Genomic DNA, 17843 nt, shown 5'->3' on the forward strand with positions numbered 1-17843 from the left:
TGGGAGGGGCTTCTCCACCGCCAAGAGACGTCATACAAGAGTTCCCGGTGGCCGGCTCGGGGCCCAGGTGCAGCTGGAGGCAGACAGGCTTGGAGGTGGACACGCCTGGGGGCCAAAGTGCCTCGGGGGAGACGCACTTAGGGGAGAGCCCGCCTGGAGGTCACCGCTCTCACCGCAGGGCCATCCAGAGTGGTGGCACCTTCACTGAGATTGTTTTCTGGGAAATGTGACTAGCGAGGGTACCTGCCCTGGCGGTGGTGTTGAGATGATGGCCTTGCACGTCCCGCAGCCTGTCCCCGGGGACCCTTGACCCAGGCTGGCGAGCCTTGCCGCTGGCCACGCTCCGACCCCGAGTCCTTCCCCACCCCGGGGGCCTCTGTTGCCCCTCAGTGAAGCTCGCGGGCACCGAGACTTAGAAAAGCACACAGATTTATTGCGTATCAATCTCATGTATAAATTCATTGTAGCATCGGAAAGATTACATATAGTCCTATTCTACAGCATTAACCTCCGATCGGCTGCTCTAGCCTTCATCTTAAAGACGTTTCTCGACACAAGTACATCTGTCTTTATCACAAGCATCAAAACGAAATCTGCAGAATCACTCTCGATGATTTGCTACACGGGGTGTCTTTGACTTCACGGTCGTCAGCGATTTCCGCGTCGATTAAGAACTGCGCTTTGGCGTGAGCAGTTCTGAGCTCCTAGTCCGGAGGACGTAGACCCTAATCACGTAATTCAACAAGTGCATCTACGGAATTCTCCTTTTCATAAAAATTTCACGAACAGACACAGTAATGACCGCTAAACACGAGCCATGCACGGTTTACTGGTAACAGAAGCAATTTACAATCAGGGGGACATGGGACACACACCTGCCTCCTTCTCAATGGTTTTTTTTTTTTTTTTAAAAAACATTATCTGAAAGCCTGACATTTACACTTGATTTCTTTTTCAACACTATACAGTTCTAAAAGAAAAACGAAACAAAAACCCAGAAAACAAACTGAACCGAATCTGTAATGGAACAAGGGCAAGTGGGGGGGGGGGGTCTTGCCAGCAGTTACATATGCACACGTGATGTGTTCTGACACGGGGGCTCAGCCTCCCTCGTCTCGGGAACACCGACGGTAGGAAACACACCGAGAGACACCTTGGGAAGTGCTCTGCTCACGAGTGAATTGCACGATTGGAAACTCAAGCTGCCTTTTGCTTTGTTTTCTTTTCTTTCTTTTCCCAAAGCCGTAGGACGAATCGGGGACAGAAAGGAAAAACACCACAAAACTGGAATGCAGGGAGGGAGGGAAGGCTCCTGGACTCACGCAGGAATGTCTTGTCACAGTATTGCTCGCTGCTGCACAGACAGTTTCATGGCTTTTGATTCCCGGCTGACCTCCACCGACCGGGAGCGGCCGCGGCCTCGCCACCCTAGCCGGGCCGGGAGCGAGGTACCCGGCTCTCCTGGGTGGCGCTGCCCCCTCGCCTCTCTCCCGGGCAGCACAGTAAATACAGCTCAGTAGATTTCAGTCACTTGGGCAGGGGGACGAGGGACGGGGGGATGGGGCGGGGGGACCACAATCCAGTGCTTCGAGGCTTCAAGGCTACCACGGGTGACACGTATTTGGGCAAGTGCTTTGCGAACGCTCATTGAAGAAGCAGCTAGGACAGAGAGGGCCGAGGGCCCTGCGAGTTTCCGGGGCCAGGCTCGGGCCGTGGAGGCGCTGGGCCTTTCAGGGTCTGGGCAGACCGGCTGTGCTCCTGCCTCGGACGGGAAGGCCGCAGGGGCTCACCCTGTCCACTGATGCGCACCCGGGGTCCCAGGCGGGCTGCAGGAGTGCACACCCCTGGGTTCAGAACAGGGCGTCTCTGGGGCCTACTCATGAAGGCCCTGTCTAGCCAAAGGATCGGAGCTCCATGCGTCCTACCCAATTGTCCCGGGGCCGAGAGCAGCGGCGGGGGTGGAGTGGGACGGCGGCCGCTGGCGGCCGAGGTCTGAGGGACGGAGGGCAGGGCAAGGAGGCTTCCTTCTGAATTTCCATTAGGGGATGTCAATCGTCCAAAGAAAGAACACCGTCGAGGCTGGACAGAAGGACCCTGGCCCGGTGGTGACCGAGTGCACGGGCCTGACCCTGGCCACCACCCAAGGACACGGCCAGCCAGCCCGTTCCCCTGTTGCAGCCGTGCCCTGAGGCTGGGGTCTCAGAATTCTGGCCGTCCGGCTCCCCGGCCCCCCACCGTCCGGGCTGGGCCTGATTGGCCCGTGCTGGTGCTGTGGCCCGGAGATGCAGAACCGCAGGGAGGGCAGCTCCCTGTGGTCTGGGGCGGGGAGAAGTGCCAGGCGTGGGGAGGAAATGGTCACTCTGTCGGGGGTCCAGGGACAGACCCCCCCCCCCCCCGGATCTGTCAAGTGCTTGGGCCCACGGGACTGAATGTTTAGGAGAAATGGGGCTAGTGCTCTAGCTGTTCTCAGGGGGACAAAGGTAAGGACTCAAGATGTGCATGGGGTGCTGGGAGGGAGGGAAAGAGAAAGATGCCTGCCGGGACTGGCCGGAAAGGACACAACGCCCCTTATCTGGGACCACGGAGAACAGGCACTCAGGTCTCTACCGGCCAAACTTCCTCTTTTGGGCGGAGAGAGGCATATCGCAAAAAAAAGCACACACCTTACTCTTTAGCAGAAGAAATGTAATTTGGGTTTACAGAAGTGGGCGTTTACGTCCAAGGTCGGCTCTGCGAAACGGTCCGACGCGGATGGAGGGGAAATCGGAAAGCCCACGCCACGCCTGGCGGGCCCGGGGTGGAGGTGGGTGCGTGTGAGGAGGTGAGGGGGCCCCGCCTGCAAAGCCTCAGCTCTTCCTGGAGCGCGGCCACCTTCTAGCCACACACGCGTGTGAGCGGCCTGGGCGCCCGCGAGGCCGGCTGGGTCTTGCTGCCTCCTGTGGACCGAGAGCGGGGTGGGAACCCTTTCGCCGGGGCCCGCGGGCCCCACGCGGGCCTCCAGCGCCGACACAGACGATTGTCGCTGGCCTGGAGCGGCGGGGGGGACCCGGGGGCGCGGCTGCTCCGGCCTGCCTGCTGCCCCTGGGCCAGAGCCAAGGACTCGTCCCCCGCCAGACCCCCCGTCCTCAGGTGCGGCCGCGCCCTCACCGCTTGCGTCTACATTCTTTTTTAAGGGCCACTTGGGCGATCTTTTTCTCTTCTTGTTGGGACACTCTTTTTTTTTTTTTCTTCCAAACAATAAAAGAAATAAATAGAACACTTGTCTTAAATGCAAAGGTAACTGAGACTCTAATTTAACAAAAACACGTGATTGTCTGGAAACGGGGCAGCAGGATCCGTCGGGGGGCGCGGGGGTATTTGGCACATTTAAAACCTCCCCGCTCCCTGGTTATCAATCACACAACACACAACCTTATACACGGTTTTGGTCCTTCACTAGATACTTATATTAACAATATTTCTTCACAATAAGAATGTCTAATGCCAAAATACTGTTAAGGAAGAAATAAAATAAGAAAAGAAATGAATTAGAAAAAATTACAAGTTATATACAGATTCAGGTAAATTCCATCAGGGAAACGAATTGTGAGTTGAAATTGGCCCCTACGGGAATAACTTAAAGCCCATCCGAGTGGAGAAGCAGACCCGTCCCGACCGGGCTGTGCTGTCTTTGCTCCCGAGGCAGGTCCCACCTGGATGCCCTTCCGTCCTGGAGCCGGGCCGGCCCGCCAGGAAGCCGCGCGTGGAGCAGAGGTGGTGGTCGTGTCCTGGAGCCCGGGTCTCACGCGGGCACAGAGCCTGGCGGGCGGCCTCGGGCAGGGGAGCCGCAGAACGCGCCCCACGGCGGCCACGGGGGATGCCCACTCTCCCCCTTGTCCGTCTGACGGTGCGGGTGGGGGTCGGGCTGGAGACCCGGTGTGGCCAGCGGGGCCCCCCTTCGGCAGGGTGGCCGGCGTGGGTGTGGCTGATGTGCAGGCCGTGTGGGCAGGAGCGTGGGATGCCAAGCCCACCCTTGCACAGGGGACCAGGGCCGCGGCTCCCACCTTCCCCATTCAATCGGGGGGGTCTTGGTGGGGGCCGCAGGCACGACTCACATGCCACACACACTTCCCAGCCTTGGGCCAGCCCAGGACACCACGTCTAAGAATTCCGAGGTACAGTCTGAAACTGCTCCCAGGGGAGGGCCCCAGCCCCCTTGGTTCTGCGCAGGGCTGGGGTGGTGGGGGGGGGGGCAGAATCACGGCTTTACAAACACGGTCAGGGATAGAAAATTTCTCCGTTATCTACAGTATAAAGAGCACACCCAAACACGGTACCAGTTCCCAGTGTGGGCTTGCAAATAGGCTGAGATTTCAAAGCAATGCAAAATTACTCTTAAAAAACAATTTGCAAGTCATTTTTCGATTCTTTAAAAAATACTGTCTATTTTTAAAACCACATGCTTAAATAGACTCTGTCGTCAATAAGATTACCAAAAGGGTTACTCTCGTGATTCTCATTATAAAAATCGTTGGGGCGATCTCCCTTTCCAGGGCACACCCGTGTCTGTCCGTTCCTTTCCGAGGCACCAGGCGGGTGCCAAAGTGGCCCGGCTGGCTTCAGTTTGGGACTGAAATCCCGCCCTCACCCGGCGGGTCGGTTCCGTGGGCAGCTCCCGCGAGCTGCACGTGGCCGGCCGTGCGTTGTACCATTTCTGGAACGCTGTTCGGGAGACCAATTCTTAGACTGTGGGGCTCCAGGACCGCTCAGCGACTCCTGGGTTCTGAGTTTTCACCGGAAAAGTTAGAGCTGAACCATAGTGTGTGTGTGTGTGGGGGGGGTGCTGAGGAGTGATCCACACAGGTGATGGGGGGTCTCTCTGGCCCGGGCCGCGCCGCTCCCCAAGGCTCACTTCTCCATCTCCCGCAGCCGGGACTTCTGTTGGGACGTCGGGGCCCCACGATGCCTTGCTTGGACTCAGACCCCAGCCCGTCCTGGGCCCGTCAGAGGTGGTTGATGGGGTTAAAGGCTCCGGACTCTGGCGTGGCTCCCGTGATGTTTAACCAGGCGTCCAGAGGGCTCTGGGAAGAGGTGTGGAGAGGAGCCTCCTCGGAGAGGGACAGCATCATTGCATACGCCTGGCCGGGGAGAGGACAAGGACACACGTGCACACACACACACACACACACACACACAATAGGCAGGTGAGCTGCGTGAGCTGGGGTTCTGCAGATCCCAGAGGGCCCCTTCCTAGCCCCCCGTTGCCCTCTGGCTGGGCTTAGCCTTGCACAGATCCAGACTCTCCCCTGGGGCCGGGAGCGGAAGATGTGGTGGGAGGTGGCGGGGTGAGCGTCTGCTGGGCTCCCGTGCAGACAGCGGCAAGAAGCCTTGGTCCTGGCTGGCCTCTGTGCACAGGAGCCCCTCGGCTCTTTGCGGTGCTCCCCCTGCCCCACCCCCACTTTTTCGAGGGCCCTGGGAGTTGCTGGTGGTCGACAAGAGGCAGTGTCTGTCTGGGGGGCACCGGTGGGCCTGGGGGCTGCCCGTCGGGACCACCGTGGGGACAGCGCGGGGCGACCCGGGGAAGCGGACGCACAGCTGGTCTGAGCTGGGTGCCGACGCGTTTCTGGGCCTGGGGCATGGCTGGCCCACGGGACGACTCTGCCACAAGACACAGGCCACGAGGTAATGGGACCCGGGGACCATCCGGAGCAGAGCGGGGCGGGGGAAGGCCGACCCTCCTCCCACCCGGGGTTTACACTCTGGACAGGATTAGTAAAAAGACAAAGACAGACACGCAGACGGTTTTTGCCGAGACTCAGGGGTGGGCCGACGGAGACCCCGCCCCTCTAGACGGATGAAAGCAGGAAGCAGGGCCCTGCGGCCGCCTGCGCTACAGGAGGGGGGGTCGAGGCCCACCCTGACGCCCTCGCTGACCCTGCCGGAGCTCCATTGTGGAACAAGTGGCTGTGTGAGAGGGGGCTTCCTTCGAGAGAAGCCTGGGCCGCCAGCCATTTGTGCTTGAATCGGAGAGGGAGGAAGGCCCGCCCGGCTTCAAGGCTGGACGCCCGGCCGTGGGCGCCTGTCGCCGGGGACAAGAGGGCAGCGACCCAAGCGTCCGGGAGTGCCCGGTCCCCATTCATCTGCCTCAACCTCTCCCTGGCCCGCCCCTGCTCGGGGGGGAGGGGCGGTGGCTTGGCCGTCTCTAGCCGATGCAGTGGGCCCCGGGACAGCGGTCCTGGCGTGCCCCAGGCCCAGGATGGCCACCACGAGAGGAGGCGCGGCCGCCACCTGCCACCTGGCCTGGGGGTGTCGGGGGTGGGGGGCTCTGCTCGGTACCTACCTGGTTCTTAGCCTGCCTGTACAGTGTCTGCTTTAAAGTCTCAGAGTCTAAGGTGGGATTAAGCACATCTTTAACTTCAAACGCTTCCTCAGCTGCTCTGCGCAGATCGAGCCCCTTCCCAAAAGTCGGCATCGGCTCCAAAGCTAACAGACCGCCTGGTTGCTCCTCAATACACCTGCACCAATGACCGGGGAGAGGGGGCCTGGCGTTAGCTGGTCTGGCCTCTGGCCGCCTCTCTGATGCCCCACGGCCGGCTCCGTGCCTGCATGCACGCCATGGCACCTCCGCGAGCCACATGCACAAGGAGACGGACACACAGACACGTCGACACCTGGACAGAAGCCACACAGATGCAGGAGGGCCACGGACGGAGGCCACCAGAGGGGGCGAGGGCGTGCACACACCACAAGCAGCAGGCGGGGGGGCGCCCGGGGCTCTGGGGACGGAGGACAGATCGGGGGGCCGCTCTGGAGGGCGCGGGGGCTCCCGCTCCCAGGACCCAGGGGCGAGGGGAAACGGGCAGTCCCTGCAGGGCTCCCCCAGGACCGTCTGGAGTGCTGGCCGCATCCCTGGTGCCCGACAAAGGCAGTGAGCAGCCGGGCCGCGCAGGGAGGGGTCCGGCCTGCCCTGCTTGCAAACCGCCAGTGCTCAGCCCGCTGGAAGCCAGACACCACTGCCCCGGCCGCAGGATGGAGGCCGTGTCGCTACGGACCAGCTCCCGCTCAGCTCCCGCTCAGCTCGGGAGCGTGCCTGCCCCCGCCCCCCAGGCTTGGAAAGTGTGTGTGGGAGGGGGCGGGCCAGCCCCTGACCCCCTGCCTCGGGCTGGGCCTCGCAGCCTGCGTGTGGAAGCTCCCACCGCGGTGGAGACACCTGCTGGGAACCGGGGTGAACCCAACCAGGAGGATGCTGGGGCCTCGGGTGGCCTGAGAGCGAGGTCGCCCGCACGATGTTCAGGCCCCTCCCTGGCCCGGGCCCTAGCAGGTCAGGCTGCCCGGGCGTGGCCCCCACCTTCGCGTGTGTTCGAAGCCCACGGCCAGGGAGGTGGGTGGATCCTCGTCCTCCTCGTCCTCATAGGCACCCTGGGGTTCGGGCGTGGGGGACACGGTGTCGTCCTGGGACTTCCCCGCCAGACTGTCGTCGTCGTCCTCCTCCTCTTCCTCCTCCTCCTCCTCCACGTCCTCTGGCTTCCCGCTGGCCAGGCCCGGACACTGGGAGTTGCCGTCCAGGTCCTGGACCTCCGGCCTGAAGGGACAGGGGAGGGAGTTAGCCCCGGGGCCCACAAGGCCTCCGACTGGGCTCTGGTTGGCTCTCCCCCCACGGCCGTCTTCACCCCCCTGTGGAAAGAGCCTGCATTGTCAGAACCCTCGGCCTCAGCAGCCCCTTGAGGAGCGAGCGAGGGCGTGACAGGGGCGAGAGCATGGATTCAGGATGTGCGCGTCAGGGAGGGAGGCCATGACCAGTCTAGCGGGGACAGGGGTCTTGGGCGCTGGAGCTGGGGTTGGGCACTGCACAAGGGGTACCCTTGGGGAGGTTTGCTGATCGACCCTTGCTGGCTCCTCCTGGCCAGCCACGAGGACACAGGGACACCGGCAACCCAGGGTGAGGGGGCCTCTGCCGACAGAGGCTCTGGGGGCCTAGGGCTCTGTAGGGTGAGGGCTGGGTTGCTGTCAGCCAGGGAAACCCACCCAGATGAGTTTGTTTCGGAGGCCGATGGCCTCCCTCCTGCAGCCCAGACCCCACATCTCCCTCCTAGTGACTCTGGCTGGGTGACACTTTTCCACTCTGGATCCTCGTTATTAAGAGGAAAACACCCAGGGGACCTGGGTGGCTCAGCCAGCTAATCGTCTGACTCTTGATCTCGGCTCAGGTCTTGGTCTCGACGTTCACGGGTTCAAGCCCCAAGGCAGGTCTGCTGTGTGGAATTCTCCCTCTCTCTCTGCCCCTCCCCTGCTCTCTCTCTCTCTCAAAATAAATAAAAACTTAAAAAAAAAAAAAAGGGAAAAAACCCAAGCCGAGTGATGGTGAGCCTTCTCGTTTCTTTCTGAAGATCCTGGCAGGTGTCCAGCGTGGAGGGGGAGGCGGAGGCTGGGCAGACGCCTCCTGAGCCCACGTCTGGGCCGGAGTTCAGAGCCCCCAGACCCCGTTCCCCCTGGAGCTCACATGGCCCACAGGAATCCATCCACTGATGTCAGGGGAGACCGGGGTCCTGGTCTGGGCATCAGGTAGAGGGGATGTCACTTCCGAGTGACTGCTGGCCTCCACGCTCAGGGATCTGTGCAGACGGATCTGGGCCGGGAGGTCCCCGATCTCCAGGCTGTCGGCCATGCTGATTTTCCACCCTCGCCTTTCTTGGAGGAAGTGTAAGATGCTGACACGCGACCGGCCTTCCCGGACGTGCAGAACCCTTGACGTCCCCCTTCTCGATGGCCCCTCGCACTGTCACCAGGCACGCATCCATCCGCCAGGGGCAAGGGCTCTGGAGCCAAGTGACACGGGCCGGGACCCGGGTCTCGCCTTTGTCCCTGGCTCTCTGGTGGGTGACCTTGCCATCTCGGAGCCTGTGCCCCCTCGGCGGTGTGAGGGTGGGATGAACCGCGCAGGTGGCTGTCTTGGGGGCCGGGACTGGGACTGTGTTCAGCAGGTGGCCCTGTGCATGTCTAATCGGAGTTAAGAGAGCTTTGCAGTTTCTATATATGGGCCCCTCTGTTTGGAAGCAGGGACCGCAGCCCCGCGCAGGAGGCCTGTATCCACCAGGAGCACTCAGTGGGGGGCAGCAGGGACAGAGGATGGGGTCCCGCAGGCTGGCGTCAGCTTCAGACAGAGTGGGCACCTGTGGCAGGTGACGTCCCGGGGCCACCGTGACCCAGCGCCGGGGCTGGGCTTGCACAACTGGAGCCCGGACTCTCCTGGTTCTGGAGGCTGGAGTCTGAGAGCCGGGTGCAGGTGGGCCTGGTTCCTTCTGAGGCTCAGGGACAACTGTCCGGGCCTCCCGCAGCCGCTGGCGTTTGGCAGGCGATCCGTGGCGCCCGATGGCTGTAGGTGTATCTCCCCATCTCCCATCTCTGCTACATGACACGGCTTCTCCCCGTGTGTGCTGTGCCCTAATCTCTTCTTTCACGACATCGCGTGGCACTGGGAGCCACCCTGGTGACCTCATCTTAACCAATTACATCAGTAAAGACCCTATCTCCAAACGAGGTGACGTTCTGAGGTCCTAGGGGTCAGGATTTGGCGGGGGACACAGTTCAGCCCAGGTATTTAAGCGCTTCCGGGGCCAGGGAGCCTGGCATCCCTAGATTCTCCTTGACGATCAAGAGAAGGAAACTGGTTCCGGATGAGAACCCGATAATGTCAGCGTCGGCCCCACACAGAACCGCCAACGTCTCAGCACCTGACGCAGGGTGGTGGCTTCGTGCCAACTGTGATCGTGGTTCTCACTTCTGGCGATGATGTGGGACATCTCCTGGAGGTTCCCCAGCTCCCGGGGACAGGGTCTCAGCGGGACAGGCCATCCGAGGGCCTGGGTCTGTGGCCAGCTCCGCCCCGGGCTTTCTGAGGGACGTGGGGCCCAGTCTTCTCTGTCTGAGCCTCGACTCCTGCCCCCCCCCGCGGGGGCTGGACGGGAAGCCCCGGTTGAGACGCTCCGTGGAGAAGGTTAGGGTGATGCCGTCTCCTCTCCCCTCCGTCCTGCCGGGTTTCTGGTCCTCACGGCGAAGAGCTGGGCCACCCGGGCTCTAGACGTGAAGGTCTTCCCGGCACTCCTGGGCTCACCCTGGCATGGCCGCCCACCCCGTGGTGGATGCCACTGACAAGCCCTTGTAGGCTCTTCGTTGGCCTCTGTCTTGGGTGGCCCTCCTGTGGCCAGCCTAAGGGCCAGGGCTCTGGGCCCAGGTTCCAGTCCCGGCTTTGTGGCTGGAGCAGCCCCCCCCCCCCACTTCACCGGGCTGTCTTCCTCTGCAGAATTAGGGGCTCACACCCCAAGGCCACTTGAAGTTTGCAGCGTCTCTGGTTTTATGCCGGCTGGTCTGGCCCCAGCTTTTACGCAAGGAGAATGTCTTCCTGGGGGTCTGACGGGTCCTTCCAGAAGGGACCCCCAGAGTAAATGCCACACCGTGAGCCTTGGGATCCAGGGTTGTGCAGTACACCCTCCACATCTCGAATCTGAATTCTGCCATTTTTCTGCGACCGTGTGCATGTACGTGAGTGCGTGTGTGTGTATGTGCATTGTGCATGCACGTGCATGTGCATGTATATATGTGGTGTGCATGTGCGTACGAGTGTGTGTGCATGTGCATGAGTGCGTGTGCGTGCATCTGTGTGCATGTGCATGTATATATGTGGTGTGTATGTATGTGTGTACATGTGTATATGTGTGTAAATATACACGTGTGTAGGTAAGCATGTGGGTAACTTCATGTGTGTATATACATATGCACATGTGTTCATGTGTCAGCACATGTGCATATATTTGCGGGTATGTGTGTACATGTGTGCATGTGTGTGATTTCATGCAGATGCAGACATGTGTGCATGGGTTTGCATGCGCACACGTATGTACGTGTGCACACACGTACATACACGCACACATGTGTGCCGTCGTGTGCATGCATATATGTGTGTGCGCGCATGTGTGTGCACATGCACGTGTGACTTCGTGTGTGCACACGTGCACATATGTGTGTTTAAAGGGGCGGCGCTCCTGTTTGAAAACCTGCAGTGCCTCGGACTCCACAGAAATGTTCTAGACTCTCACATCCACAGCAGAACTCACGCCAGAGCCCTCACCCGGCCTGTGCTCCACGGCACGCCCGTGACGCCCAAGCCAAAGCACGCCGGCAGCTCGGTGCGGCTGTAAGCACACGGCGCGCACCCTCAGCCTGGGTGCTTACTGTCACCACCAGAGACCGAGGCAGGAGGGGACCCCCTGGCCGAAGCCCCCCCCACCCCCCACCACGTGCAGGGGGCAGAGCCCGGCCACAACGGTGCCCGTCGGTCTCACCCTGCGCTGCGGGCCCCTACTCATCCAGACTTGGGGCTGGGTGGGGTGCCCCTGCTCTGGGCGTGGCCAGGCAGGTGGGCTTGGGGTCCGGAACGGACTTCTTACCGTTTGTCTGTTCGCGTTGATGCTTGGTTCATCTCACTATTGGCAATAAAGTTTCTGATTTCAGAGAAATAGGAGTCCTCTTTCTCGTCTAAAAGTGCATGGTTGTCTGACTCGGACGCGGGGGAGGAGGCACTGGTCCCCAGGTGGTTCGTGAGGACCCCGGAGTGCTGGCTCACTGTGGGGACGGGGGGGGGGGGGGGGGGAGCATCAGAGAAAGAGCATCCCTCAGCTGAGCCCTCCCCTCCCCTTCCTCTCCCTCCCGTCTCTCCCCTCCTCTCCTCCCCCTCCCCCTCCCCTCCCTTCTCTCTCCCCTGTCTTCTCCTCTCCCCTTCCCCCTCCCCTTCCCTGTCTTCTCCCTCCTCCTCCTTCCCTCCCCCACCCCCACCCCATGCCCACAGCCCACCTGGGGCGTGTTCGTGCTCGTGCTTCTTGAGGTGCCGGTCCAGGTTGGTCTGCTGCCCGAAGCAGCGGTTGCACAGGTGGCACTTGAAGGGCTTCTCCTTGTTGTGGATGTTCCGGACGTGCCGCTGCAGGTTGGAGGAGATGCTGAAGGAGCGGTCGCAGTACTTACACCTGGAAGACACGCGCGCCTCAGAGAAGCCCCGCCCCGCAGCCTCGCAGACGCCCCGCCCCCGCCTCCTGGCCGGCGGGGCAGGGGGGCGGGCGGTGGGGACTCACGCGGTGCTGCTGCCGCAGGGGGCCTCCTGGGCGGGGCCGCCGGTGCACCCGGGTCCCCCCTCCCCGCTGCCCGAGGGCCGCACTCCCAGCAGCCTCAAGGGGGCAGCCGAGCACCATGGAAGCCTCTCGATGCTTTTCCTTCGTCCCCCCCAAGGAGGAGCCTGCATCCTGCTCCCGGCCACCTTCCTCCCGTCGGAGAGACGGCGAAGAGACCCCACCCCCCCACTCTGGTATGGGGAGAGCTGGCCTGGACCCGGCCGCCTTTTAGTGGGTTTGCGGGCACGTGGGGCCTCGCGTGCCAATTCACTAACTGGGGGCCGGGGGCTGCCCCAACTTCCCCAGAGGCCGTCCCCCGCCTCCCTGACACGGACCGCGAGGGTCCCGCGGGCCCCACGCGATCGCCTCGCGTCCCTGCCCCTCTGCGGACGGTGATCGCGGGCCCGGGGCCGAGCACTGAAAAAATCCGAGAACGACGCTCCCTCCACCGGCGCCTCAGTCGGGTCCCTCAGAGTGTCCGTGACCTGAGCGGTGCCCCCTCGGTGTGGGGGCCTGGGGCGGGCGCGGCCTTTGCTCGCATCGCAGGCCCCGAGGGCAGGAAAGGGAGGCTATTCTCCCAGTTGAGGGAAATATCCACACCCAGAAGCCAGAAACAGCGGCCCAGCTAGAGCTGGAGGGAGGGTGGCCCGACATCCGCCACCACACGTCTGCAGAGCCGCGCCGGCGCCTCCTGGTGGCGGAAGTCCGAGCAGAGGGGACCTGATGCAGTCGTGTTCAGGTGCACATGTGTGTGTGTGCCCATGTGCAGGTGTGTGCACGCGCGAGCGTTCGTGTGCAGGAATGCACGTGCATGTGTGTGCGTGCCTGGTCCTCAGAAGGCCTCCAGGGATGCTTCCCCGTGTCACAGGCTGTGAACACTTGCAACATTGTCCGCAGGCTAGTTTATTTCCCGGTCTTGGAAAAAAACAGCTTCGGCAGGAGACAGGAGGCAGTGCCCCACCGAGTCTCTCAGGAGCCGTCTTCCCAGCAGGTCCCAGCAGGGCACGCGATGGAGGTGTGTGTTCTTCCGGAGGGTGCGGCTGGAGGTGCCAGGGACCTGTCCTGAGTGTGGCAGCGTGGTGTTCCCACAGGAGGCCCCTCCCCCCCTCCATCGCTCCAACATAGAATACGCTCACGTGCCCTGGGCCACGGGAACCGAGTCGTGCCCGAGGGTGCTTCCGAAACCCCAGCCTCCCACCCGGGGCCGGGCCGGCACGCTGTGAGGCCGGCCTTCACGGCACTGCCCTGCCCGGCTCGAGAGGCACTGGCGCTGACCTTTGACACCTGCCCAGGCAGTCTGGCCATCACAGTGCACTTGGGGGAGGCCCGAGGCAGGAAGCTTTAGGCCCCCCGCTGGCAGCTGGAGCCTCCTGCCTGAGCCCCCGGGGCGGATAGCACTGCACCCAGGAGCGGAGCTGTCCCTGCTCCCAGGGACAGCTTGATGAAGCCGTCCAGGGGAGCCCACTTCCTGCCTCACGGCCCCTGGGGGGTCTGAGGACGGATGCACGGCAAACAGGGCGAGTCCCCATCAGAGGGGACCCCGGTCTCCCACGGTACGGTTTTGGAGCTTCTCTCATTCGGTGTCTGAAGCTTTTTGGCCGAGGCTTCGCTGACTCTGGCGTCCTCCACGGTCGGCGGGCAAGGAGCCATTCGTGATCTTAACGTGAGCGGCTTGGGCCGCCGTCCCTGGCGAACTCCTGAGTGACCTTCAGCCTTCTCTGCCCCTCAGCCCAGGACTGGCCTGGCGGCTTCTTCCCTGTTGGGCTGGCTAAGCCGCCTCCGGGCCTCTGGAAGCACGCGGATTTGGTCACAGCCTCTCCTCCCACGCCTCACGATGTCCGCTGGCCCCAGCGTGGACCCGCCATCCTGGAAGCCCACACGGGCACCAGCGCTGTTCTGCGTGAGCTGCACAGGGACCGAGGCTTGAGCCCTTCACGCGGCTGGGTCAGCAGTGCTGGGGTGCCCTGGGCTCCCCCTCAGGATGGCCCAGGAAGGAGAGCTTTTACATCCCTGGACACCCCATCTCACTGTCACAGACGTCTCCTTGCCCCCGATGCTGACAGTTCCCCAGGCGACCATCCTGCTTTCAGGGCGATTGCTCAGGAAGGACCGAGTACAAGGCCATGCTGGCTGGGCACCTGCCCCCTGGCCACACAACAGGCCTCCCCGGGGCCTGTCTACGCGTGCGCTCACACACACCCACACGCGGCACCCTTCTCATCTCTTTGGAAATGCAGGAAACTTTGACAGCTTCCACCTGACCCACGAGCTCTGGCCGGGGCGCACCCTCGGTCAGACACGGGGTTGGACGGGACTGTCTCGTTACTGGAAACCGAGCTCTCTCTCCACCCGCTGTGGGGCCGGGGAGGGGGGCGGAGGGGAGCCATACATTGGATTTGGCCACAGAGAGCCCTGAGTGTGGCCCTCTCCTGGTTCCAATCTAAACCGATGGCCCGGATAGAGAAGCCCATTTGAAATTTAGGGGAGCAGGGAGCCCTGGGCTTTGGGGGATCAGCGTCCTCTGAGCAGCTGGGGTTTGCCTTGTAAATAAGCCGACAAGTGGCTAGCGAAATTTATGGCCTGGCTGTGGACCATCACGGCCATGGCACTGGCTGCAACCAGGAATGACCGGTGGCCCGGCAGCATGCAGCGAGGGCCTCGAGAGGACCCCTTGGTCACCCTCGCCCGAGGGAAGCCAGCCAGGCAGAGGTGCGGTAACAGGGTGGGGGCAGGCGCAGGGTCCTTCCCGGGACCGGACATCACAGGGGGACATGCTCTGCGTAGTTGTAAAAGCAAGGGGGAAGGGAAGCGAAGAGAGAGTTTTGAAATCCAGCCCTAAAAATCAGAACTAGGAAAGCAAGGGGACGGTCTGGGCCACCTGAGGGGATGGGGACAGGGCCCGGCTCACGGGGAGGAAAGGAGCTGCGGCTGGAGAGGCACGTGTCCCTCCGGGAGCCCGCTGGCCAGACCGCGAAGGCCTGCACCAGACCGTGACCCGGGTCCTGGGGGGACCCGTGGGCGAGGCGCTGGCATGGGTACAAGGAGCAGCCCCTCACCCCAAGCCCAGGTTTACGTCCGTCCAGCCCAAACTGCACCCCGTGCCCCCCACCTGCTGGAGCTTTCGGAGATGAGCATGTGTTTTCTGGCACCTTCCAACCTCAGGCAAAGATCTCTAAGCCCGGAGAAGCCATTAGCTGAGGACACTGGGCCGGCAGGTGGGCTGACCTTCCCTCCAGGAAACAGACTGTCAGTCACGCTAAGGGGTCTTCCTTTCCCCCCTGAGAGTCAGGGCTTTGAAACACATTCTGAGTGATTTTAGGTAATCTCGGGCAAGGGCTTAAAAGGAAGCGTCCTGAGGTCGTCTGGTTTGATTGTCTCTACTCTGCAGCACCCCAGCAGCCCTCCCTCCCTCCTCCTGCCCTCGAGGAGCCTCCAGGGGCACACGAAGGGGGGCACACGAAGGGGCGCACGCCTGGGGCTGGCCCCGAAGGGGAGCTCACCCCGGGTGGGCAGCCGGTGGTTTGGATTCACCCTGCCGGGGTGGGGGTGGGGTGGAGTCCTTGTCTTTTGGTGGAGGTGCTGGGGGGGGGGGGTGGGGGCTGTCCCCTGGACAGTTTCTGAGGACAGACGGACGAAATTTCCTCCTCCAGTGTAGATTCTCCCAATGATCAAAGTGATCCCAGAAGCGCCCAGTGATGTCAAAAGGGAAATCACACACCCCACCCTCCCCATCACAGGGCTGCCTTGAGCCAGATAAAGTCAGGATTTGCAATGCAAACTTTCAAAGCAATTATTGTTAGGAAAGTCGAAACTCACAGATTGGAGAGAGCAAAAGAAATCAATGATAATTAAACTCTTCCATAAACACCGCCCGACCCTCGGGGGGGGGGGGGGCTCCTACACACAACACTGTTCAGAAGGTGGCTACCCTTACAGGAAAACACGTTTTCGGGGAGGAAGCCAGACCCAATCAGCCTTCCCTTTGCTAGGCTTTGTGGAATGGGGGGATGGGGGAACGTGCGTGTTGGGGTGGGCTGGGGGCACTGAGCAGATGACTGCTGAGTGACCTGAGCTGTCACTTGTCCAGGCAGGACGGGACATGGCCCCGTGGTGGTCGCATCTCAGGGTGGGGCATGGGGACCACGACACCTGAGGGGACCCCACGTGGCTGCCCTTCCCAGGGACGGGAACTCCAAGCTCTGTGTGGCCGGGGCACAGGAATCTTGTGCTGCCGACTTAAAACCAGACTCCGAGTTCCCAGCAGGTGCCGCTCTCCAGACACACCCCAGAATGAGGTCTTGACATCTACACCAGCGTTTTCCCTGATTTGCCGCCTGGTCACTGCCACCCGGTCTCTCATTTAAAATGCCACCTCTCGGGGCACCTGGGTGGCTCGGTCGGTTAAGCGTCCGACTTCAGCTCAGGTCTAGATCTCGCGGTTCGTGGGTTTGATCCCCGCATCGGGCTCTGTGCTGACAGCTCGGAGCCTGGAGCCTGCTTCGGATTCTGTGTCTCCCTCTCTCTCTGCCCCTCCCCCGCTCATGCTCTATCCCTGTCTCTCTCTCAAAAATAAATCAACATTTAAAAAATAAATAAATAAAATGCCAACTCTCAGGCTCGTCGCTGAAAGCCAGATGTCACCCCCATCCCTTCTGCTCCTGATGAAGGCCCCAGGGATTGAGGGACAGGCTCTGCTTCTCTGGGGACAGGACGGTCACCTAGAGAGGCCATGGGCTCCACCCCCGGGCAGGTCAGGGTGTCTAAGCCTCTGGCTCAGCATCTTTGAAACAGCACCCCCGTTTCACCCCCCTTGGGAACAGAAGTGACGGCTCTCACACCCACTTGCGGGGTGGCTGCGTGCCCGCAGGTAGAAGCCCAGCATTGAGGAGACAGGACGGGAGCAGACACACGGCTTCCATCCAGGGCTAGCGACCCGAGAGTCCCTCAGGATGCCCCAAGCCCGGGCTCAGACTCGGATTTGCATGGAGCTCCTTTTCCACTGCGCGCCCCGCCTTAGGTGCCGCCCTGGCCCACCACCCACCCATCGTATGGGAGTTGAGCTGGGTGGGGGTGCGGCGGGATCTCTCCATCAGGCCACCCAGGGCCCTGGCTTTGGCCGGTGCTGCTCTGAACACCCTGCCCCCGTCGACGGCGGCGGTGGGAGAGCTGCTCCCAGGCACCCGACTCTGGGGGTGGGCAAGAACCTTCAGGAAGCCCGCTGGCCACCTCCTGCCTAATCTTTATGACACCCCAGGACACACGACGGCTCTGGGGTCCAGGGAGCGACCTGACCCGAGCATGCTGGCTCCCACTCCTTCCTGTGAGTGGGAAGTGGTGGGGGGGGGGGGGTGGGACGGTCTCACCGGGAGCCTGCCTACCCACCGCCCCGGCCCCGATGGGACAGGCTCCTACCTGTACGGCTGCTCCCCGGTGTGCGTCCTCAGGTGTCTCGTGAGGTTTGCCGATCGGGGGAATATCTTGCCACAGTACCTGGGTGGAGAGGGCAGGGGGACCGTTAGGCGGTCAGGCTGCCACGGACTGGGGCACCGCACCCTTTCCCGTTGCAGTTCCTCCTACTCGCTGTCTAGGGCCCGAGGTCCCACAGCTGGGGGGCAGGTGGCCTGGCTGTGGCCCCCAGGACTGCAGTCTGTCCTTCAGCCCCAGGGCCCAGCTGAACTTGACAGAGAGGCCTGCACCTGCCGCTGG

The 17843-nt window shown here is 62.1% G+C and overlaps 1 protein-coding gene across 5 annotated transcripts in view; it reads right to left on the minus strand.

Moving 5' to 3' along the window:
* Positions 1-411: 411 nt before the first annotated feature.
* Positions 412-17843, minus strand: part of PRDM16 (PR/SET domain 16) — a 315844-nt gene continuing 298412 nt past the window's right edge. For 4 of the 5 annotated variants that reach the window (XM_047869965.1, XM_047869963.1, XM_047869964.1 and 1 more), the window contains exons 12-17: positions 17550-17627; positions 11827-11996; positions 11424-11598; positions 7328-7561; positions 6320-6494; positions 412-5117 (exon numbers count right to left, since the gene is read on the minus strand). In XM_047869965.1, the coding sequence (XP_047725921.1) occupies positions 4983-5117; positions 6320-6494; positions 7328-7561; positions 11424-11598; positions 11827-11996; positions 17550-17627 (967 nt within the window). In that variant the 3' untranslated portion in view covers positions 412-4982. The remainder of the gene's footprint in view (positions 5118-6319; positions 6495-7327; positions 7562-11423; positions 11599-11826; positions 11997-17549; positions 17628-17843) is intronic. The other variant, XM_047869967.1, reaches the window with a different exon arrangement.

The sequence above is a fragment of the Prionailurus viverrinus genome, chromosome C1 (assembly GCF_022837055.1).
Source record: "Prionailurus viverrinus isolate Anna chromosome C1, UM_Priviv_1.0, whole genome shotgun sequence".
Classification (NCBI taxonomy): Eukaryota; Metazoa; Chordata; class Mammalia; order Carnivora; family Felidae; genus Prionailurus; species Prionailurus viverrinus.